This window comes from Tamandua tetradactyla, chromosome 4, assembly GCF_023851605.1.
Source record: "Tamandua tetradactyla isolate mTamTet1 chromosome 4, mTamTet1.pri, whole genome shotgun sequence".
Lineage (NCBI taxonomy): Eukaryota > Metazoa > Chordata > Mammalia > Pilosa > Myrmecophagidae > Tamandua > Tamandua tetradactyla.
Window position 1 is genome coordinate 3,655,667 of NC_135330.1, and position 23,225 is coordinate 3,678,891.

General features: G+C 43.4%; 1 protein-coding gene across 1 annotated transcript in view; it reads right to left on the reverse strand.

Moving 5' to 3' along the window:
* Positions 1-315: 315 nt before the first annotated feature.
* The window catches only part of TUFT1 (tuftelin 1), a 76,783-nt gene continuing 53,873 nt past the window's right edge, over positions 316-23,225 (reverse strand). The window contains exons 6-12 of the mRNA XM_077156004.1: positions 22,772-22,885; positions 7,567-7,695; positions 6,948-7,042; positions 4,949-5,054; positions 4,032-4,115; positions 3,075-3,175; positions 316-1,846 (exon numbers count right to left, since the gene is read on the reverse strand). Of these exons, the coding sequence (XP_077012119.1) occupies positions 1,783-1,846; positions 3,075-3,175; positions 4,032-4,115; positions 4,949-5,054; positions 6,948-7,042; positions 7,567-7,695; positions 22,772-22,885 (693 nt within the window). The 3' untranslated portion in view covers positions 316-1,782. The remainder of the gene's footprint in view (positions 1,847-3,074; positions 3,176-4,031; positions 4,116-4,948; positions 5,055-6,947; positions 7,043-7,566; positions 7,696-22,771; positions 22,886-23,225) is intronic.

Consider the following 23,225-nt stretch of genomic DNA (forward strand, 5'->3'; position numbering starts at 1 on the left):
AGAGACCGCCTGCCAGCAATCCCCCCCCTCCCCATACTGAGAGTTTGAGAGAAAGCCTGAGCCTGCTGGCACCTTGATTCTGAACTCTCAGCCTTCGAGACTGTGAGACACTGAATTGCTGTGGTTTACACCCATCAGTTCTGCGGTGTGTGTCATGGCAGCCCTGGAAAACTAAGGGGACATTCTGACTCTCTGTCACAGTGTTGGGATGTTTGGACCACATCTTCCGGATGTGGACATCGTGGCGACCACCTGAAGGCAATGAAATTCTGTTCTTTCATCCTTCCTGAAAGAAAACCAGGCCAGAAGCTCAGAGACATATTCACATAATTTATTACATTCACCATACAAAGAATATGCCACAGAAAAAAAAATATCACAACTAGAAGGGACCAGGGGGCCGCCTGGTCCAAGCCCCTCGTATTTACAGATGAGGGAAGCCACTGCTGTCCCTGAAGGCGGGCACCATCACGGACAGACCGCAGGCAGAGCCCAGGCCTCACACACACAAACACTCAAGACTTAGGGATTCTGGTTTTGAGCCAACTAGAATTTAAAGGTTAATCCTTGTGTCTTTTTAACTTTTCTGTTTCCAGTCTCTGATGCCCATCTCCTTCAAGCTGCAGGAAGAGCCCTCAAGAACGCATAGCGAGCTCCAGCCAGGAGGGGAGAGCAAAGGGCTCAGGGACGAACGTGATCCCCCCCCAGCCCCGTCTCGACGGGCCCTCCCCGGGGGACAGGCCCCCAGACTCCAGCACGCAGGGAACACGCAGGGGACACGCCTCGCCTTCCTGAAACTCAGATCAGCTCTGAGGAGGAAGAACAAAGCTGTAGGTTTGTAGAAGAAACCGTGAGGAGGGTTTGAACAACGTCCCTGTGAAATCACCAGGTCCAGGGGGAATGCTCTCCTCCCAGCTTTGAGCGAATCCAAACCCCACAAGAAAAGGCTGAAAACTCGAACTAAATCGCCTGCCAGAAGGAAGCAAAAACACCAATAACTTAGTAAAATAAATACAGTTGGGGTCTGGCTGGGACTGATGCAACCCAGGGAGACATAATTTTAGGTTCTGGGTCAGGAAGACTGAGATGTACCCTGTGCTGCCCCTGAGGGGAAACCCTAAGAAATCCGGGGAGTCTTCACAGCAGGAAGAAGTCAGTGTCTGCTCGCCATGCCTGAGGATCTTTCTGCTGAAAGCTACTCGCTGAACGTCCTTCCCCTTCCCCCCAGAAAAACAAGGCTTTCCAATCAGAGTTTAGGTTCACCCGGCCCTGGCCAGGCCGTGACAGGCTGTCCACCTGTGGCAGGCCCACGCCAGCCGGGCAAGGGCAGAGCCAGCAGGAACACAGTGTGTTGCTAACAACTGAGTTGTGTTTGCAGAAGCAGCTTCATTCCTGCGAGATACTCTCCAACTGCCGCGGACAGCTTGTCTCCGGCTTTTCGGGAGGTGGCAGCTCTTGTCATCGTTCCTGCCCCAACGAGGGCCTGGCTTCTGCACTCTAGTCGAGGAGAAAGAGGCTCTTCTACAGAGGAAAACAGTAACTACGGGAATAAGGCTACTGCCCTGGCTCCTGGCACAGTAACTTCTTCCTGTTACTGGGGCTGCCATGTCCGCAGGAGACACTCGCCCTCTGCCTGCCCCACGTGTGGGGAGAGTCTGGAAACAGGATCCATGAGTCCGAAGCCCTGAGTGTCGCCAGGCACAGTCAGGAAGTGCTGACAGCCTACAAGGGGGTGGGCTTCTCCCAGGCGAGAGGCGGCAGCGGGGCCCGTTTCCATGTGGCTCATGTTTCCACCACTCGGATGAGAGGCATGGGCTTCGGGCTGGGGGGCTTGGATATCCTAAGGCTGAAAGGAAGTTGTGAACACGGGGTGCCATGTGGCTGCCCACCCTTCAGAGCCTCCCTGCCACACATGCCCTGGAAGCCCACTTCAGTGCTGCCTGATCTCTTGGGTTCCAAGTACTTTGAGACTTGTAATTGTCAGTGACATCTAAGAGATTTGGGGTGGGTAACCTTTGTCTGGTGGCAGGGGCAATAAAAAGAGAGGGGGCAATTAAAAAAACTGAGAAACAGATACAGCTGAGTCTTAATTTTTTCAAGGTCTTGGACCTTCTTATGAATCTCTTGGAGCAAAAGACCCTTTCCCTAGAAATATGAACACATCACCCATATACAATTGTTGCATCCTAGTTCTGTGAGTTCGCATTCCTCTAGAGGCCATTTATGGATCTCCTTGGGTCACGGTGTCAGGTTCTACTATAATTAAGTTAAAAAATGATTCTAGTGGAGAATGGGCCAGATTACAAACTGAGAGAGTGAAGCAGTGACTCCCAGGGGATGAATCTCCCTGGCCACGTGGGACATGACTCCCAGGATGAGCTGGGACCTGGCATCATGAGACTGAGAAAGCCTTCCTGACCAAAAGAAGGAAGAGAGAAATGAGACAAAATAAAGTCTCAGTGGCTGAGAGATTCCAAACAGAATCGAGAGGTTGTCCTGGAGGTTATTCTTGAGAATTATATAGATATCCCTTTTTGTTTTTGATACATTGGAGTGGCTGGAGGGAAATACCTGAACTGTAGAGCTGTGTTCCAGTAGCCCTGATTCTTGAAGATGATTGTGTAGATACAGCTTTTACAATATGACTGTGTGATTGGGAAACCTGTGTCTGATGCTCCTTTTATTCAGGGTATGGACAGATGAGTAAAAAAAATAAGGACAAAAACAAATAAATAAATAATGGGGGTGGAGGGATAAGGGGTAAAAGAAAAAATGGGGTGGACTGAAATACTAGTGGTCAATAAGAAGAAGGGTAAGGGGTATGGGATATACGAATTTTTTCTTTTTATTTCTTTTTCTGGAGTGATGCAAATATTCTAAAAATGATCATGGTGATGAATACACAACTATGTGATGAAATTGTGAGCCACTGACTGTTAACATGTATGGACTATGTGTGTGTGAAGGTATTTCAATAAAAATATAAATACATAAATAAATAAATAAATAAAAGAGCCCTTGTCGTAGCACTAAAGCTTTGGCCTAACTCTGTCTTTCCTTCTTCCTGCACTTACCTGCCCAGGTTTTCTGTCTTGGCCCAGGTCTGGGTGCTGAAGTTGCCGTGACTGATTTGTTTTTCTATCAGGTGTTCCATCCGGTCGTGCATCTCTAGATTCTGCAATACAAACTAGGAGGTTGGAACTGGACTACTTCAGGGTTGCCATCTGTCCCCTTCAGCCCCCTCGTGCTGGTCTCGCCAACTTTGTGTACATGCTGCTGCTGCCTCCATCCCTGCCACACACACCCCGACACCCTCACCCCGCATCCTCGTTGCTCCAGGTGGCTCTCCTCCTCAAGAATGTCTTCTCCCAATAACTCTGTGCGACACTGACCATTTCCTATAAATCCTGAATGTACATTTCCTGTAGTTGGTTGAAATATTTATTTGCTCTTGTCGATATGCTATTTTATAAACTATCCATGTCTTTTCTTTATATGTATTTTACTTCCAAATTCTGACCACAAACCCCCTGAAGATAAACAACCCCACATCCCATTTCTTTGTATATCCCCCATTTATACAGGATCTTCACACAGTGGCTACATATAAATCTCTAGGTAGTCAACAGATGGGAAGGGCTCTGAGGCAGAACAGAAATTCACCTAGGGAAGACAATTAGCTAATCAAGCCCAAATCATGTGACTCCACCTAGAAAATGCCTCCTCCTTCAAGGCCTAGCTCCACTGCCAGCTCCTTGGCAAAACGGACATGATCAGAATTAAGGGCTCGCCTCCATGCTGCCGTGGCATGTGGCTTGTACCATGATGACATGACAACTGAGGGCAAGGAAGATCTCACCATTGGTGCAGTTCCCTGGAGGTTGTCAGAAAATGCTCACTCAGTTGCACTGAGGCCCAACCAACTGTCCCAGATCCTAACTTCCAAGTGGGAGCTGGAGAGGACCAACACCCTCAGCCCCCTCCTACAGGTCCAGCCTGCCTCTGGAGAGGGGGCTGCCCGGCACACACACCTCTGCCTCCAGATAGGCGACTTTCTCCTTGAGCTCCTGGATGGTCCGGTCCTTTGAATGAATTACTGCTTTTGAATTCTGAAGCTGCAAAGATGGGGGAGACACTGGAGCTCATTTTGAAATGACTCATCACATGCTTGTCAAGCTTCGCCCCAGCTGCTAGAGCAGCCAGCAGATGTGAAAGGCAAAGCTTTGTACCTCCCATGTGATTTGCTTAGCCTTTTTACAAAAACCTCATTTTAATCAGTATTTAACTCTTGATTACCCCAGGGGCGGAGATGAGAAGAGTATATCACCTTGATAATCCAAAAATGGATGATACAGAACTATTTCATTTGGCCTTGGGCAATATGAATTATTTATTATTCAAGAAATATTTATTGCATTCTTACGATATGACAGACCCTGTTTTAGACTATGGGAAACAGCCATGAACAAAACAAGTAAAAATCCCAGCCCTCATGGACCAACATGCAGCAAATATACTTTCCCAATTTGAGATCTTAAATTCTCAAACAAATAGTCATATCCTGACTATGCTAAATCTTAGGTAGGGAAAGAAAGAAAATCTACCATGAGGCACAAACATTGATAATCTGTTCAGAGATAACAGAGTTTGTTGCTACTCAATTACTCACTTAGCAGCACTCTTCACAAAAGGACATCAAAGACCTTTTCCGTTATAAAACAGAAGCCAAAAAATAAAAAATAAAAAAAACAGAGGAAAGATGGGAGAAAAGCAAATCCTAATAATCCAAACTCAAGTAGTTCATGGCTGCCCATGTTTTACGGGAAACCGTGAGTTATAAATCAAGCTCCCCAGGAGAGTAAACAAACAAAAGCTGCAACTCAACAGGAAAACCAGGCTGGACTCAGTGGCGCAGCCGAGGGCAGGCTGCAGGTCCGGCTCTGCTCACCTGCTCTATCATTTGCCGGACTTTGCGCTGCTGGCTCTTCAGCATATCATCCAGGTGGTGGATCTTCTCCCGCAACCCAGCCACCTCCTTCTCCAGGCTAGCGACTCTGCGGGGACAGACCAGAGGCTGAGCAAGGAGAAAAGGTGCCTTCTTACACGATCACAGGAGGAGCCTTGGCCTCGAGGTTTCCATCAGGTGTGACCCCTCACCTGAAGTCCAGTGGGCTGCCCTAAAGCTCAGGTGGTGGGACACCTTAGACCGTCACAGTGGGGGCACCACCAGAGACCACTGGTCCACATGGGGACCCTGAGGCTCAGAAGGATCAGAAAAAATAAGCCATTCTGGATAGCTCCTGAGGGCAGAACCAGAGCCAGGAGGTAGATGTTTCCAAGAAGCAGTTCTTACGTGAACAGAGGGATGACTGCTCTCGGTATTAAAGACAAAGAAAGTGGGCCCCCTATCAAAGGAAAGGTTCAAGGAGGAGCTAGGATTATTATACTCAATATCATCAAGCTGTTGGCAGGGATTTTATAACAGAGGGAGTTAGGGTTTAGCATCCTTAAAGCCTCTTCCACACAATTCTGTTTCTGCCTCCTGACTCCCAGACCACTGCTGCTTCCTGCGCATCTGCTAGGCAAACTGGCCGAGGTCCCTGAAAATCAGGCCACTGGGGAGGCTGTGTGGGAGCTGAGCCCACTGAAGAATTGCTCGCAGTAGGTACTCCCCAGTTCTGCCTGAGGAAGCCAACAAGCACATGCTGCCAGAAGTGGGCAGCTCTTGGCAAGGCAGTCGGAGCAGCCCAACATCCTTCCTAAATTTTAACTTTCTGAGTGTCCACACCCCACTCCCCAACGGCCTATTTCTCAACCTCCTTTTATTTAGACAGTCAGCATTCATAATACATAGCTATCACTTGCCTTTCCCAAGCCTCGGTTTGGATTATCTTTATCCTGTCCTTTTTGTTTCTCCCCCCGCACCCTGCCTCTTGGTGACCTGCCTAGGAATACTCTACCGCAGGGGAGGAGGGAGAGTCGAGTAACTTAAAGTAATTCTGATGTTGTTAGGAAGAAGGCTACAATTTGATGTCTGAGTTTTCCATGCCAGGTAGGCCTAGAACTAGGTTATTTCAAAGAAGAGAAATATCCCCAGAAGATGGAGGGGTCCTGTAAAGTAAGAACCATGTCTTGTTAACCTTGGGATTCCCAAGGTGTCCAGTCCCAGTCCTTAGCAAGCCTTTCGGGCCATGTCCGCTGAACCAAAACAGGTCCAGCTTGTACAATGAAGATCAGACCCTACAGGCTGATTTACCATTTGAGATCATATTTATTAACTGCCTACAGCATAAAGAATTTCCAAATTCCTAAAGGTCCAGATTGGCCAAACTTTTTTCTACAGGCTTCACTGGTGTGGGGACTCTGATCCCAGGAATCTGCAAAATCCTTTAACCTTGGAATTAGAAAGAATCTTGGAGACCCCCAGAGTATCATTGCTGGCAGGTAGTTCTCAGTTTCTATCTGAATCACTTCAGGGGACAGGAAGTTCAGTGCCCTCCTTACATAGCCGCTCATTCTGTTTTTCATCAGCAAGACCCGTATAGAAGTTAATCAACTTTTATCCTCAAATAGTTCAAAACTGCTTTTTGTTTTGGTGGTGGTACGGGGGAAACTGTGGTATAATATAGCCAACGTAAACTCTGTGGGATAATGTGCTGTAACAACAGATGCTTTACCAGGTCTCAGGGACCTTGGCTATAAAACCACAAAAGCCCTTTTTTTAAGAGGTTCCCACTCCATGGAAAATGAGTTCCTGGAGCTGGCAGCTGCCCAAACAGTGCCTCCGGGGCAGGGCTGCGCCCTGAGCACATATGTGAGTCAGAGCTGGGAGATCTGACACCGGCACCAGCTTCTCCCCCAGGCCTGGCCACCACGGGAGCTGCACGGCTAACCTGCCCCACCCGCCCCACCCTGGCCCTCGGCTTCACAGGAGCAACAGCCCTTACTTTTCCTGTTCTGCTTGGCAATCAGTGCTCTCGCGCCGAAGCTTCTCCAGGGCTGTCTCTCCCTCCCTGACCTTCGCCAGCAAGGCCTGATGCTCCTGAGTGGGCCAAAGGAAGGAAAATGCAGGGTGAGGGTATGGCAGCAATTCCTGAAAGGGCGGGATGAGCAGTAGGGCTGGGATTGAGCCCCCAGGGCCTGGGACAGCCGCCAGAGAGCAGCAGGCCGAGCTGGTTTGATGGGGTGCCTTCCCCTATCAGAGATAACCCTCCCTACCCGCATCACACAGACACCACCCAACCTCACCCAGCTGCCCAGAGGGGGATCCTGCAGATTTTAAGCAGCCAAGTGGCTTTTAAGAGCAGACTTCAAGACCAAAAGGGACAGCTGTACAAGAACCCAACTAAAATGGAAATGCGTTTCATGTCCATTGAGGAAGGCTAGAATCAGATGAGAGAAACACTTTCTCACTCTTTAAGGCTAAAAGGTATTCAAAGGTATTTGTTGTGAACGTCCTTTTCTAGAGCTGCTGAGAAAAGGCGAGTCTCGATAATCATCTTGGTCAATCCTTGGGACGCTTCTAGCCCACGACTAGGAAGTAAAGAGCAAGACCCCGATGATTACCGTCTCCGTCCCTAACACACGCCTCTGCAGCGCTCCGATTTCCGCGTCTTTCTGCTCCATCCTGTCCTCTGCTTTCTGAAGGGCCATGTTACTCTCTGCTGCTTCTCTCTGGTACTGGCTGAGTGTCGTCTACGACATGGGATTTGGACATGTCAGATGGGGGAAAAAGAAGAGCAAATCATAGATACAAACTTAAAAAGACCCCAACAGCCAGGGCGTGGCTCTGGAGCAACGATGGAGAAAGGCGACAAGTGCTGTGTGCACAGCCCCTTCCACGCGCTGTGGGGGCCTCTGGCAGACTGACCCTGCTCGCGGGGTTAGCTGACACATGATTGATTGAGCACCACTTTAAAGTGAAACCTGGACCCACAAGCACGGTTTATTCAGACGGCTGAATTGTCCCACATCCCCACTGATCCTTCAATACCGCCCATGCTTAGCCCAATGGTGTGGCTTTCTGACTAATTCAAAAGCAAATAATCCAGGGGAGGGTATCTCCATGTCCTTCTTACTGTCTCTCTAGCTTTTCCATCCTCACTTCAAGCAATATTTCAGCCCACTTTCTGCCGGATATCACTTCGGTCCCCATTCCTCCAGCTCTTTACCTAGCAACTCTTTACAGCATATTTCTAACCATCCCATTGGTCCTTCAAGTGAGGATGCAAAACCAGCCCTTCCTCTAAAACCCCCGCCTGAGCCTTCAATTTATGGCAATAAAACCCGTCCCAACCAATCAAAAAAAATTGCTCTGAGCCCTTCTCGCTCACCCCTCCCCTAGACGCTTCACCCTATATAAGCTGGTATACTTCCTCTAATAAACGTTCGATGTGTTCACCGCCACTCGTTCCCGCGACTCTTCCTTAAGCCTCGCGCGCCCTCCAGACCTTCGAGCCCCCGGGACCTCGGCCGGATCGCGACCGGCCCAGTTCCCCCCGTCGCTGAGAGGCAGACCCCAAGCAGGAGCCCAGCATCCGCAGCTGAGCCCCCTGCAACTTTCAAAGCCAAAATGGCATCTGGAAGGGCTACTAAGCACCAGGAAGAATCTGCCTTTGACCAAAGATGAGACACCAATTTGGAAAGAACAGAAGCAGAACTTTAGAATTAGAAAGGCCTTCTTACTTCCCCTCTTTTCCTCCCACCTGTATCTTACAACTCCTACTCATCCTTCAGGTCTTAGATTAGCTCTCTCTTTCGGGGAGCCTTCCAAACGTGGGTAATGTGCCCTTCCTTGGAGTGCTCACTAAGGACACGTGGTCTTTCCCTCTCCAAGTACGTGGCAGCTTTGTCTGGTTCCCTGTGTGTGCCCCACCATGGACTCAGCTTCCCGAGGGCAGAGACCCTGAGCGCCACACATTTCCAGAGCTCACAGCCGAACTGAGCGCACAGTGACTGCTCGATAAAACTGTGACTGGAACAGATTTCTATCTAGTCCAACCCACTCTTCTCACCAGCAAATGTCAACTGACCTATTCAATGTTCACAGTTAATGACAGGGCCAGCACTAAAATCTGGTTTTTTCTCCATCTATTTCAATGTACCCCAATCATCCCACACTGACTCCCCACTTGCTTACTGAGAAAGGATCCAGGTAGCCTCTTCAAAGCCCAGCCCGGCCGTGGGAAAACAGAACACCCATAGCCAGTCTGTCTGGCTCTTCCCAAGGTCAAACTCAGGGAAGAGAGAGCAAAGCACAGGCCGATGTGTAATGAGATATGTCTATGCTGCACAACAGCCCTGTGCAAAACAAACTTGTTGCAAACCCTTCCTGATAGCAAGTATGTAGCCAGTAGGTTGGGAAACCCAGGCTGAACTGCAGGTTATTTTCATGGGAATGGATGAACTTGACCTTCTACCCACAAGTTCAGAAAAGCCGACCAGAGAGTCTAATTCACAAGGAGTGACTGAGAAAAGGCTTTGAGTGACCCACACTAGCCTGGAACAAGCTGGTCCCAGGTGCCTCTCATTTCATAAACACGGCACCCAGGCTGATGGGGCACAATGAGAGACCAGTGTTGACGAGGCCACGGTCCAATCCCGTATCTCAAATTTAAAAGCTCCCTCCCCTTCCACATCTGTCCCTGTAGCTCCAGCCAGCCCTACTCCAAAGGAATCCTTAAGCATAAGAGGGAGTATCAAACCACCCCAATCGTGTGAGGGACCAAAGGGGCACCTCTGCTGCAGGTGGGTGCCGTTTGCCTGGGGTTAAGGAGCACCCCTTTCTAAACAGCGGACAGCAGCTGCAGCTCCAGGCGCCTCTGGGCCTCAGACCTTTCTTGGGGCATCTGCTAGCTGGGGCCAGCCCTCCTGGGGCACTGTGGCTAAACCAACAGGTGCTGTAGAAACTCCACAAACATATAATGCCTCTCAATACAGACGTTTCTTTCCAGAATTCACATTCTGGTCAGTACTATGGGGTCAATCTTCCTTTTCCCTTGTTCTGTTCGAAGACGGTAAAGAACAGCTGGTAGCAAAGCTGATACACACCAATCAAATTATCAAAATGTGGGATCTGAAACAGACACAGCAAGCTTCATTATCACATAGCTACTTCATTCCGAGAACACACACTAATTTTAGTATTGCCCCTAATTCACAATATTTAGGATAGGAAAACCTGCTTACTAAAACTGGTTACTGATAAAAATGTATCTTACATTTCTAAAATCCATATAAAGAGCTCTCACATTACCTTAATACACTCAATTTATGAGGGATATTTCAATGGTTCTTGTCACTAAATGGAAACTGATGCTTAAATTACTTGTTCAAATGAGACTTCAACTAATCCACAGGCAGTTTCTCATTCTCAATAACTTCTTCCTCACCCGTAGTCTGTCTCCCAAATATTCACTCTCTTAATTCCATGAAAAAGAAGAGTTCAGGCTGGACTTCCTCTTTCCCACAGCTCACCCCACCCCCACCTGTCCGGGCAGGAGCGAACCCTATCATCAAACATTTACAAGGTGAAAAAGTACTTTATGTGTGGGTAAACAGTAGCTTATAACAAACAGTCCCTCACAAAGTAGTTACCGAAAACTCTGCAGTGCTAAATTATTCTATATACATAGAATTATATATATATATATATATATATATATAGAGAGAGAGAGAGAGAGAGAGAGAGAGAGAGGAAAGTTGTAGGTTCACGGGTCATACGTAAAAACACAGACTTCCCGCATCCCACCCTGTTAGTAACACTCTGCACTGCTCTGCTGGATCTGTTATGTTGATGAAAGCACATTTTTATAACCATAATACTGACTAAGACCATAGTTTGACTTTAGCCTCACTGTGTTGTGCAGTTCCAGGATTTTTTAAAGAAGTTTTTATTCCAGAAAGCTAGTTACAACATAAGATTTCCCCTTCAACCACATCCAAACGCACAGCGCAGTGGTGTCAGTTACATTCGCGGTGCTGTACTGCCAGCACCCCATCCACGACCACAGCTTTTCCGTCACCCCAAACAGAAGCTCTGTACGAAGTCTTTGCTCTCTGCTTTCCAGCCCCACCCTGTCCCCTGGTAACCTGTATTCTACATTTTGATTCTATGAGTTTGCTTATTCTAATTATTTCATATCAGTGTGATCCTACAATATCTGTGCTTTATGTCTGGCTTATTTAATTCCACATGATGCCTTTAAGGTTCATGCATGTTGCCGAAATCAGAACTTCACTCCTTTCCATAGCTGACTAACATTCCATTGTGTATATACACCAGGTTTTGTTTATCCTTTCATCAGTCGATGGGCACACGGGTGGCTTCCATCTTTTGGCAATTGTGAATAATGCCACTATGAACAGTGCACAAATATCTGAGTTCCTGCTTTCAATTCTTCTGGGGACATACCTAGAAGGGGGAAGGCCAGGTCATGTGGTAATTCTATATGTTACCTTCCTAGAAACTGCAAATCTGTCTTTCACAGCAATTACAGATCCTATCAGCAATGAATGAATGGTACTATTTCTCTGCATCCTCTCCAAAATCTGTAATTTTCCATTTTTTAAATAATAATCATTCTAGTGGGTGTGAAACAGTATCTCACTATGATTTTTACTTGTATTTCCCTCATGGATAATGATGTTGAAAACCTTTTCATGTGTTCTGTGGCCATTTGTAGATCTTTGGAGAAATGTCGATTCAAGTCTTTTGTCCATTTTTAAAATGGGTTGTCTTTTTGTTGGTTAGTGGACAGATTTCTTTACATATTCCTGATGTTGAACCCTTATCAGATATGTGGTTTCCAAATATTTTCACCTATTCTGTAGGTTGTCATTTATTTTCATGATAAAGTTCCTTAAGAAACAAAAGTTTCTAATTAAATGAGGTCCATTTAGCTATTTTTTCTTTTGTTGCTGGCATCTTGGGGGTAAAGTCTAAGGAACCACTGCCCAACACAAGGTGCTAAAGATGCTTCCAGGTGTTGCCTTCTAGAAGTTTTCTAGTTCTCACGATCTTTGACCCATTTTTAGTTTATTTTTGTATACAGTGTGAAGTAGGGGCTCATCTTCATTCTTTTGCAAACAGAGATCCAGGTTTCCCCAGCACCATTTGTTAAAGAGACTATTCTTTCCCAATTAAGTTGTCTTTGCCCCATCAAAAATCACTTAGACTTGTGTGGCATGCAACATTGTGAATGAATGTGTGGGGCATTTGGTGATGCAAAATAAGCCAGAAACAAAAAAAGGCAAATGTTGTACAGTTTCAGTGAGAAAATATTTATAAGAAAACAGGAACTAGATTGTAAGCTCTTGGAGTAGTCATATTTAGCCTGGAACAGTAATTATTTCTGGATTTTGAGAAGCTGTTTTATATATGTATAACCTGGTATTTAGAGACATAATGAAGCTGATCAACTTGGCATTATGGTAATTCAGAATACAGGGGAAAGGAAAACATTGTCTGTATTTTAAAACCTCATCTATTCTTTGAGGGTAAAGAAAGAAAGGTTTATTTTGTCCAAAACCTAAGTTTTCTGTAACACATAATCTAACTCAACCTGTCTGGACAGATCAATTAACACAGGGAGCCCAGAATAAGAATGAGGGCCTTTAATCCTGTATAGCTTAATGTAATGCCTGGATACATCCCAGAGTATATTAAGCAGATAATTAAAAAGTATTGGCAAAGTTCCTTGAGGGATAGGAGAAAAATTATGGAACTATTAAACTTTACCACCAGGGAAACCCCTGATAGTGTGTCAAACATTAGAGACACCCAAATCAATAGGCCAAGCCCTTGATCTTGAGCTTGTTCTTGTGAAACTTATGTAATGGAGAAGCTTAGCCTACCTATCGGTATTCCTAAGAGTCACCTCTGGAGGACCTCTTTTGCTGCTCAGATGTGGCCTCTCTTTAAGCCCAGCTCTGCAAGTGAAATCAATACCTTCCCCCGTACATGGGACATGACATCCAGGGGTGAAATTCTCCGTGGCAGCAAGGGAGATGACTCCCAGGTATGAGCCTGACCCTGGCACTGTGGGATCAACAATGCCATCCTGACCAAAAGGGGGAAAAGAAGTGCAACAAATAAGGTATTGGTGGCAGAGAGGGTTCAAATAGAGTTGAGAGGGTACCCTGGAGGTTGCTCTTACACAAGCGTCAATTAGACATTGCTACTATGATAACTTGCCAACCCCCAACCAAAACTGTTCCTGCCAATCCTAAGGAACACCTCGGGTGTTATATAAGATTCTACAAAAGTTCCATGCACTAGGGTAACTCTCCAGAACCTACAACCTCCACATGGGTCCCTGGACCGGAAAGTCCCGAAATGCAGAGGGCCCAGCCTCTCCAGAACATCAACTAGTTCCACCCCCCTATCACATATTGTGCTGGTTTGAAAGGATGTATATCCCCTAGAAAAGTCACGTTTTAATTAAAATCCTATTTCAAAGAGGTAGAATAATCCCTATTCGATACTGTATTTTTGAAACTGTAATCAGATCATCACCCTGGAGGTGTGATTTAATCAAGAGTGGTGGTTAAACTGGATTAGATGACAACATGTCTCCATCCATTTGGATGGGTCTTGATAAGTTTCTGGAGTCCTATAAAAGAGGAAACATTGTGGAGAATGAAGGAGATTCAGAGAGAGCAGAGCAGAACAACATAGCCATGAGAAGCAGAGTCCACCAGCCAGCGACCTTTGGAGATAAAGAAAGAAAATGCCTCCTGGGGAGCTTCATGAAACAGGAAGCCAGGAGAAGAAGCTAGCAGATGATTCCATGTTTGCCACGTACCCTTCCAGATGAGAGAGAAACCCTGTGTTCACTATGTGCCTTCTCACTTGAGAGAGAAACCCTGGACTTCATCGTCCTTCCTGAACCAAGGTATCTTTTCCTGGATGCCTTAGATTGGACATTTCTATAGACTTGCTTTAACTGGGACATTTTCTCGGCCTTAGAACTGTAAAACAGCAATTCATTAAATTCCTCTTTTTAAAAGCCATTCCATTTCTGGTATATTGCATTCTGGCAGCTAGCAAACTAGAACACATATTATAGACAGCTCCTTCCAACATGAAAAAATCAGAATGGGCATAGCCCAAATACCCCAAAAGAGTGGGAGAAAGATCAAAGGTGATAGTGAGAAGGTAGGGTTTAACAAATGAGTATGATTACTGAATCATGATACTGATATTTCTTTTAGCATCCAAAGAATTGCAACCTATACCATACTCTGAAATCTGTTCTACAACTAATTGTTGCAATGTGCTTTAAAATTTATCGCTTTTTTGTATAATGTGATTTTTCACAAAAAAGAAAAAAAAGTTGACTGAGATGATAAATGCACAGCTATATGGAAAAAAAAAAAAAGAAAATCAGTTAGCCATAAACATGAGGGCTGATTTCTGAGCTCTCAATCAGGTTCAGTCAATATGACTGTCCTTACACCAATGCCATGCTATATTGATTACTGTAGCTTTGTATTAAGTTTTAACATTGGGAAGTGCAAGTCTTCCAACTTCATTCTTCTTTGTCAAGATGGCTTTGGCTAATGGAGTCCTTCACCCTTCTACATAAATTTATATATTATTATTATTATTATTATTTGGCATGGGCAGGCTCTGGGAATCAAACCCAGGTCTCCGGCATGCAGGCAGGAATTATGCCAAGAGCCACCATTGCACTGCCCCCTTGCTTATAGATTTGATTATTGGCTTTTCTATTTCTGAAAAGACTGGGAATTTTTATTGGAATTGCATTGAATCTATCAATAATTTTGGGTAGACCTGACATCTTAACAATAGTCTTACAATCCATCAACTTAGACTATCCCTTTTAGGTCCTGATTTCTTTTAGCAATGTTTCATAGATTTCTGGGTACAAGTCCTTTACAACTTTGGTTAGATTTATTCCTAGATATTTGGTTCTTTTAGTTGCTATTTGTACTGGTTTGGAAGGATGTGTGTCCCCTAGAAAAGCCATGTTTTAGTCCTAATTCCATTTTGTAAAGGCAGTCATTTCTTCTAATCCCTATTCAGCATTGTATGTTTGAAACTGTAATTAGATTATCTCCCTGGAGATGTGATACAATTGAGAGTGGCTGTTAAACTGGATTTGGTGCCATGTCTCCACCCATTCAGGTGGGTCTTGATTAGTTTCTGAAGTCCTATAAAAGACAAAACATTTTGGAGAATGAGAGATTCAAAGAGCAGAGTAGAACAACATAGCCACAAGAAGCAGAGCCCACCAGCCAGCGACCTATGGAGATGAAGAAGGAAAATGTCTCCTGGGGAGCTTCATGAAACAGGAAGTAGAAGCTAGCAGATGATACCATGTTCGCCATGTGCCCTTCCAGCCGAGAGAGATAAATTCTGACTGTGTTTGCCATGTGCATTCTCACTTGAGAGAGAAACCCTGAACTTCATCGGCCTTCTTGAACCAAGGTAACTTCCTCTGGATGCCTTAGATTGGACAGTTCTATAGACTTGTTTTAATTGGGATTTTCTCGGCCTTGGAACTGTAAACTAGCAACTTATTAAATTTCCCCTTTTAAAAGCCATTTAGTTTCTGGTATATTGCATTCCGGCAGCTAGCAAACTAGAACAGTATTATAAATGGAATTTTTTTTTTCGTTTCTTCTTTTGAATGTTCATTATTACTATACAGAAACACTATTGATTTTTGGGTGTTGATCATATACCCTGCCACTTTGCTGAATTCATTAGCTCTAGAAGCTTTTTGTGGATTTTTCAGGATTTTCTGTACATAGGATTAGGTCATGTGCAAATAAGGCAATTTTACTTCTTCCTTTCAAATTTGGATGCCTTTATTTTTCTTAATTTTGAACAGAACTTCCAGTCCCATGCTCACAGAGGAAAAGCTTTGAGTCTTTTACCATTAACTGCGATGCCAACTATGGGTTTCATATACTCCCTTTCTCATTTGAGGATATTTCCTAATATTCCTAGGCTTGACTTTGGGAGGTTATTTTGGGGGGGGGGGGGCGCTGAGGTTCACAGAGAATTTCTGGGTTTACAGAATAATAATGCAAAAAATACAGGATTCCCAATACTATTCTATTTTTAACACCTTGCATTACTGAGAAGTTTTTGTATGCTAATTCAATCTCTTTAGTATGATAGTAATGTCCCCCTTTTCATTTCTGATTTTAATAATTTGTGTCCTGTCTCTTTTTGTCATTCTAGCTAATAGTTTGTCATTTTTACTAATCTTTTCAAAGAATCAACTTTTGCTTCTGTTAATTTTTTTCTAGTTTTTTGATTCTGTATTTCATTTAACTCGAATCTTTATTTTCTTCCTTCCGTTCATTTTAAGTTGGGTTTGCTCTTTTTCCAGTCCCTCCAGTTCTGAGGTAGGGCTCTGACTTGAGATTTTTCTTCTTTTGATGTAAGTATGTACAGCTATAAATTTCCTTCTCAGCACTGCCTTTGCTGCATCCCATAAGTTTTGGTATATTGTATATTCATTTTCATTTGCCTCAGGATATTTCCTAATTCTCCTTGGGATTTTCTCTTTAAACCACCGGTTATTTAAGAGTATGTTCTAGTTTGCTAGCTGCCAGAATGCAACATACCAGAAATGGAATGGCTTTTCAAAACGGGGAATTCAGTAAGTTCCTAGTTTACAGTTCTAAGCTGTGAAAATGTCCAAATAAAAGCAAGGATATAGAAATGTCCAATCTAAGGCATCCAGGGACAGACAGCTTGGTTCAAGCAGGATGATGATATTCAGGGTTTCTCTCTCAACTGGAAAGGCACATGGCAAAGATGGTGATATCTGCTAGCTTTCTCTCCAGGTTTCTTGTTTCTTGAAGCTCCCCCAGGGACATTTTCTCTCTTCATCTCCAAGGATCGCTGCCTGCGTGGACTCTATCTTTGTGGCTCTATCCAAGCTGTTTCCTCTTTTAAAGGATTCCAGCAAACTAATTAAGACCCACCTGGAACAGGCGGAGTCACATCTCCCTCTAATTTAAGGTTGATACCCACAATTGGGCAAGTCACATCTCCATGGAGATAACCTAATCAAATTTCCAGCCTATATTACTGAATGGGAATTAAAAGAAAAGGTCGCTCCTACAAGATGGATTAGGATTAAAACATGGATTTTCTAGGGTATGTAAATCCTTTCAAATTGGCACTGAGTATATTGTTTAATTTCCAAGTTGGAAATTTTCCATTTCTAGCTTTATTCCATTGAGGATGGAGAAGATACACTGCATAATTCTAGTATTTTGCAATTTATTGAGACTTTTTTTGTGGCTCAACATGTGGTCTACCCTGGAGACCGATCCATGTGCACCAAAGAAGAATGTGTAAGATATTTGCTGAATGAAGTATTCTATATATGTCTGTTAGGTCTAGTTGGTTTAGAATATCATTCATGTCTTGTACTCCCTTGTTGATCTTCTGACTAGATGGTCTATCCATTTTTGAGAATAGCGCATTAAAGTTTTCTACTATTAATGTAGAACCATCCATTTCTCCCTTCAAATATGTCAGTATGTGCTTCATCTATTTTGGGGTTCTGCTCTTAGGTATACAACTATTTATAGCTGTTATATCTTCTCGTTGAATTGACCCCTTTATTAAAATATAATGACTTTGTTTTTTGTAACATTTTTTAAAAAGTTTCTTTTATCTGCAATTAGAGAAGCTACCCCAGCTCTCTTTTAGTTACTCCTTCATGGTATATGTTTTTCCATCTTTTCACTTTCAACTTGTAGACAGCATATTGTTAAGTCACATTTTTTAAAAAATCCTTTCTGCCAATCTCTGCCTTTAGACCAGAGAATTTAATCCATTTATATTTAAAATCACTACTGATAATGCAGGAATTTCGTATGCCATGTTGTTATATAGTCTTTTAAGTCTTATACTCTTTCGTCCCTCAATTCTTCTGTTAATGCCTTTTTCTTTTTCTTTTTTTTTTTTTTTAACATTGTAACATATTGAGCTCCTTCTTATTTCTATCTGGATAAATTTTTCATAATTACCTTGTGGTTACCATGGTAACCTCCTCAACATATAACAATCATATATGATTTGATACCAACTTGACATCAATACATATACACACAACTGTTCCTATACACCTCTACTCCCCACCTTTATTTGTACTTGTTACAAATATTTTTGTACATTGTATGTTCATAACCACAGATTTACTATTCTTTTTATGCATTTGCATTATAGCATCTGTCAGAAGTAAGGAGTTACATACCAAAAAATACAATACAGTAAGTAGTGGTGTGAATAATTACCCAAATGGTTACCTTTATCAGAAGTTTTTATTTCTTTACACCACTTTGAACTACTATCTAGTGTCCTTTCCCTTGAAACTGAAGAGCTCCCTTTAGCACTGCTCGTAGGGCAGGTCTAGTGGTGAGAGCTCCCTCAGCTTCGGTTTATCTAGGAATGTCTTAACCTGCCCCTCATTTTTGAAAGAAAATCTCAACAGATACAAAATTCTTGGTTGGCAATTGTTTTCTCTCAACACTTTAAGTATTTCAACCATTGCCTTCTGGTCTCCATGGTTTTTGATGAGAAACCAGATTTTAACCTAAATGGAACCAACTCCCTTATATATAACATGTTGCTTTTCTCTTACAGCTTTCAAAACTCTTTCTTTGTCCTCTGCATTTGATAGTTTTACCTTTATGTGACAGGGTATATTTTACTTCAAGCTTATCCTGTTTAGGCTTTTTGGAAGTACATACTCACATCTTTAGCTAAGTTTAGAAAGTTTTCTGTCATTGTTTCTTTGAATATTCCTTTTGTTTTTTTCTCTTTCTTCTCCTTCTGGGACTCTCATTATGTATCTACTGGTACATTTAATGGTATTCCACAAATATCCTAGGCTATTTTAACTTACTTTTTTTTCTTACTGCTCCTCAGCCTGACTTACTTCAGTTGTCTTGTCTTCATGTTTGTTTATACTTTCTCCTTGCCAGCTCTAATCTGCTGCTGAAACTCTCCTGAGTATTTTTACATTTCAGTTATTGTGTTCTTCAACTCCAGTAGTTTGGTTTGGTTCCTGTTCTAGTTTGCTAGCTGCCGGAATGCAATATACCAGAAACGGAATGGCTTTTAAAAGGGGTGATTTAATGAGTTGCTAGTTTACAGTTCTAAGGCCAAGAAAATGTCCCAATTACAACAAGTCTATAGTAATGTCCAATCAAAGGCATCCAGGGAAAGATACCTTGGTTCAAGAAGGCCGATGAAGTTCAGGGTTTCTCTCTCAAGTGAGATGGCACATGGCAAACACAGTCAGGGCTTCTCTCTCAGCTGGAAGGGCACATGGCGAGCAAGGCATCATCTGCTAGCTTTCTCTCCTGGCTTCCTATTAAATCATGAAGCTCCCCGGGAGGCATTTTCCTTCTTCATCTCCAAAGGTCACTGGCTGGTGGACTCTCTGCTTCGTGGTGCTGCAGCATTCTCTGCCCTCTCTGAGTCTCTCTGAATCTCTCATTCTCCAAAATGTTTCCTCTTTTATAGGACTTCAGAAACTAATCAAGACCCACTCAAATGGGTGGAGACATGTTATCCCCTAATCCAGTTTAACAACCATTCTTAGCTAAATCACATCAACCAGGGAAATGATCTCATTACAGTTTCAAATATACAATATTGAATAGGGATTATTCTACCTTTAAGAAATGGGATTTATATTAAAACATGGCTTTTCTTAGGGAGCATGCTTCCTTTCAAACCAGCAGTTCTTTTTAAAATTCTTCAAAGAGTCTCAAATTGTTCATTCATTATTTTCCTGTTATCTTTTAGTTCTTTTTCTGCATTTTCCTTCATGTCCTTGAGCATATGGAATATCATTTTTTTTTTTTTTAAGTCTCTATCTGGTCACAGTCTGGTTTTCTCCATTGGTGTCTTCTGGATTTTTATCCTTTTCTTTGGATAGGCTATTATTTCCTGTTTCTTTGTCTTATAATCTTTTTTTGTATACTGTACATTTTAATATTTTTAAATTTTAAAAACTCTGGTATGTATTCCCTGAGATATGTTTCTTGAGTCTTTAACCAAGTGGTGATGTAACAGAAATTTTCTTGAGTATCAGCCCTCCTTTCAGGAAGGTCCTCCCAAGGCAAATGCAAAGCACAGGGACCTCACTGTCTTTTCTGGGCCTGCATCTTTTCCCAGGTTTGTGCTTGCTAGTGGCTGTTGGAATTACCCTGTTTACAGGAGACTGAATGCTCCCTCAACTGCCCAGGATGGAACTTCTCCCTCTCTTGGGTGTTCCTTGCCATCCTTAAAGCTGGTAAGCCTTTCCAGCAGGCTGTCCATCTCAGCTGTTTCTTACACTGCTTTAATTATCTGAAGTTGCTTTTGTCTGGAGGGCAAATTATGGGAGGGGTGGCACACAGGAGAGGCGTTTCCAGTCAGTCTTTTTCAGCGAGAACAATGCCAAGGATCACAGAGGAGCATCAGCTGGCTCTAAACTGCTCCAGCAAGGGGACACATGGTGCCAGGAGCTTCTGCCATGGCTCCCCATAGATGCGCTTTCTTGGCCTCCCAGCAAATGCAGCCTTTCAACCATCTTTGGCAGCTCTGAGGAAGTGCCTCCCCTTTAAATCTTTCTTTGTCTGGGGCAGGTGGGATCAATGGCCACTCTTAGAGCTGAGGCCCCAGTGATCCAAAGTAGCTAATCAAAAGCCATGATCATGGTGTGTAAATATACAATACATATACAATTAAAACAATAACAACAACAACAAAAACCCATGATCAGTGATCAGCCCATGCCCACACAGAACTTGAGGAAATGGATTTTTATGTCCTTTTCTGGTCTCAGAAAGCCATGTCAGGGGCCCGACCCGACTGCTGCCTGCTGAGAGTGGGGAATGGGTAGGGTTAAGGCCACACAGGGAGCAATTACTGTACTTACCACCATTTACCAGCCTCTTTCTCCCTAGATGGTATACAGGGTTCTACTGGACTCTAGAGTTTCAAAATAGTTGATTCAGACAGATCCTGCCTGTTTAATAGCTGTTCTGGTGGAGGGACTGATCCTTGGCACTTCCTACTCTGCCATCTTCCCACAATCCTCCCAGTAAAACACTTTTTGTCTTCACAAGTCTCTCCACCTTTCTCTTCTTTAATGTTTTTTCCATTGTGAAATATAACATAATACAACAAAGCAATAAATTTCAAAGAACATTTTAACAATTAGTTATAGAACATATTTCAGAGTTTGGTATGGGTTACAGTTCTACAATTTCAGGTTTTTCCTTTCAGCTGCTCCAAGACACTGGAGACTAAAATCTGTAGGAGCCAAGGGTTAGAACAAGACCTGCAGAATTTGTGGAAGCAGCTGGCCTCAGGATGGCGGCTTAATGCTGTAGAGATTGTTATGTAGAGCAGTCTGGGAGGAAGAGAATGTTTACCCCAAATGGTTATGTTAAGTATGAAGAACACTGAAAGATAAGAACTTTGCTCCCTCAGGAAATGCATGCATGCCTATTGACATCCTGTGGTATATAACCAGGATCTGGTTAAGAATAAAATTGTCTGAAGTCTGTCTGAAGTAAACTCAAGCTTCAGACCCCCTGAGCCCGTCTGTATCTTTCTTTCTTTCTTCCTTTCTTTTTTTCTCATTATTCCTTAATATCCTTCGAGCTCCATTTCAATAGGAAGCAACAAAAATCAGTATCAATATAATGATTTAGCAGTCACACTCATTTGTTAAATCCTACCTTCTCTGCTTTAACCCCTCCTTCTCCTTTGAGTCTTCTCCCAATTTGTAGGAACATTAGGGCTGTACCCATTCTAACTTTCTCATTTTGAAAAGGGGTGGGGGATGGAAAAGAGGATGGGGGATGGAATTAGTTGATGTTGTTGGAGAGGCTGATCTGTCTGGGTTTCAGGACTTATTATCTAGCCTAGGAACCATCTGGAGGTTATAGGTTTCTAGAAAGTAAACTTAGTGTATAAAACTTCTGTAGAATCTCAGAGCCCTAGATGTTCTTTAGGGTTAACAGGAACGGTGTTGGCTGGGGGTTGGCAAACCCTGGCAATTAGAAATATGTAGCTGAAAGCCTGCATAAAAGTAACCTCCAGAATAGCCTCTTGACTCTATTTGAACTCTCTTAGCCACTGGTACTCAGTAAACCTCATTTTCTACTCAAAGAATTTTCTGCAAAGTATGTGAGACCTCATACAGTCTTCACAGTAGGAGGCTCCCACTCTTTATAGACTTCCGTTTTTTAAATCTTCTGTAATAATCTACTATCACTTTTATAATAATTAAAATATGCATTCATGATCACAAAGTCTGTGACTAAAGTCCTCTAACTCCACAGACACAGTGCTTTCTGGTGTAAAACACATTTATTAAGCACCCCCCTTTGCCAGGCATTGCGCAGACTCTGGGGACTCAAAACTGAGCATGACACCAATAGTCTCTGCCTGCAAGGTGCCTCAGAACCAGTGACTCTTACCATGGTGCCTATGGACATGACTTCTGAATCACCTGCCCTGCCAGCCCAGCACCACCACTCAACTTTAGCAGACCAAAGACTAAAGTGCCAACCTTCGAACTATACTAGCTGTGGACAGCAAACATTGTAAATATCCAGGAGATGGAAAGGTAGACAGGAGACACCTTAGACCTTGAAGCCTTGCCCTTCCACCTTATGGCACCCAGGAAGGAAGGCACAGAGCCCATGCCAGGAAAATCACTGGCACTCACATCCAGCAGCCCATCCCTTCTCCCCAAATCCCAAATCTCACCTCGAAAGCCAGCCGGTCTGACTGGTGCTGCCACTCAGCCTCTTGCAGCTTGGCAGTCAAATCCTGCACGGTCTTCCTCAAGTTCTCAGCATCTTCATCCACACAGGTGTTCACCTACAGCCAGAACACGGAAGGAACAGTGAAGCCACTGCTGGTTTGGACATCCCAACCAGATCACTCTCACAAAAGAACCTATTTCTCACATGGGGAGAATTAGTCTTGGGCATCAAAAAGTCTGAGCTATTTATATAGAAGCATTTTCCCTTCATACCCTAAAGAACTCAACTAGTTTCCAATTACCCTATTATTTTAGGACACTCTCAGTGGCTTTTTTTTTTTTTTTTAATTAAAAAAAGAATTAACAAAACAATTAGAAATCATTCCAATCTACATGTACAATCAGTAATTCTTAATAACATCACATAGTTGCATATTCATCATTTCTTAGTATATT